Genomic DNA, 571 nt, shown 5'->3' on the forward strand with positions numbered 1-571 from the left:
TTGTGTAAGCTTAAGGGGCACCCTGTGCTTGACGCAGCACCGCTGGGGGTTTCAGGGTACGAGGCAGAGAGAGAAAACGAGGGTTTAGGGTTTAGGGGTTTGGTGGTTTGGGGGGACCCCCAGCGGCTGCTGCTGCTGCTAGAGGAAGCAGGCGGCACCAAGAAATCTATCACTAATAAATATTCTGCTTTTAGGTTCAGATGCAGCGAGTTCTTTCTCGGCAGGTAGGGTTTAGGGTTTAGGGTTTAGGGTTTATTAGGGTTTAGGGTTTATTAGGGTTTAGGGTTTGTGGTTTGGGGTTCGCACAAGAGAGAAACACTGCGAGAAAGTGGCGTTGAAATTTGTGCCTAGAGGATGATGTTCAAGGGTTTAGGGTTTAGGGTTTATTAGGGTTTAGGGTTTATTAGGGTTTAGGGTTTATTAGGGTTTAGGGTTTATTAGGGTTTAGGGTTTATGCACAGCGACGACGCCAAGACTTTTTTGACGCCGCACGAGGAGGCGGAGCTTCTGCTGGGGGAGCTGATGGCGATGCGCTTCGGCGTTGATGCCCCCTTTCAGTCTCTGCAAGTAG

General features: G+C 49.9%; 1 protein-coding gene across 1 annotated transcript in view; it reads left to right on the forward strand.

Annotated features, from left to right (window-relative positions):
• Positions 1 to 571, forward strand: part of EMH_0046370 (uncharacterized protein) — a gene marked incomplete at both ends in the record, with an annotated part of 2,995 nt that overhangs the window by 803 nt on the left and 1,621 nt on the right. The window contains one exon of the mRNA XM_013496157.1: positions 462 to 569. Within this exon, the coding sequence (XP_013351611.1) occupies positions 462 to 569 (108 nt within the window). The remainder of the gene's footprint in view (positions 1 to 461; positions 570 to 571) is intronic.

Source organism: Eimeria mitis, genomic scaffold (genome assembly GCF_000499745.2).
Source record: "Eimeria mitis Houghton genomic scaffold, Emh_scaff1952, whole genome shotgun sequence".
NCBI classification, from domain to species: Eukaryota; Apicomplexa; class Conoidasida; order Eucoccidiorida; family Eimeriidae; genus Eimeria; species Eimeria mitis.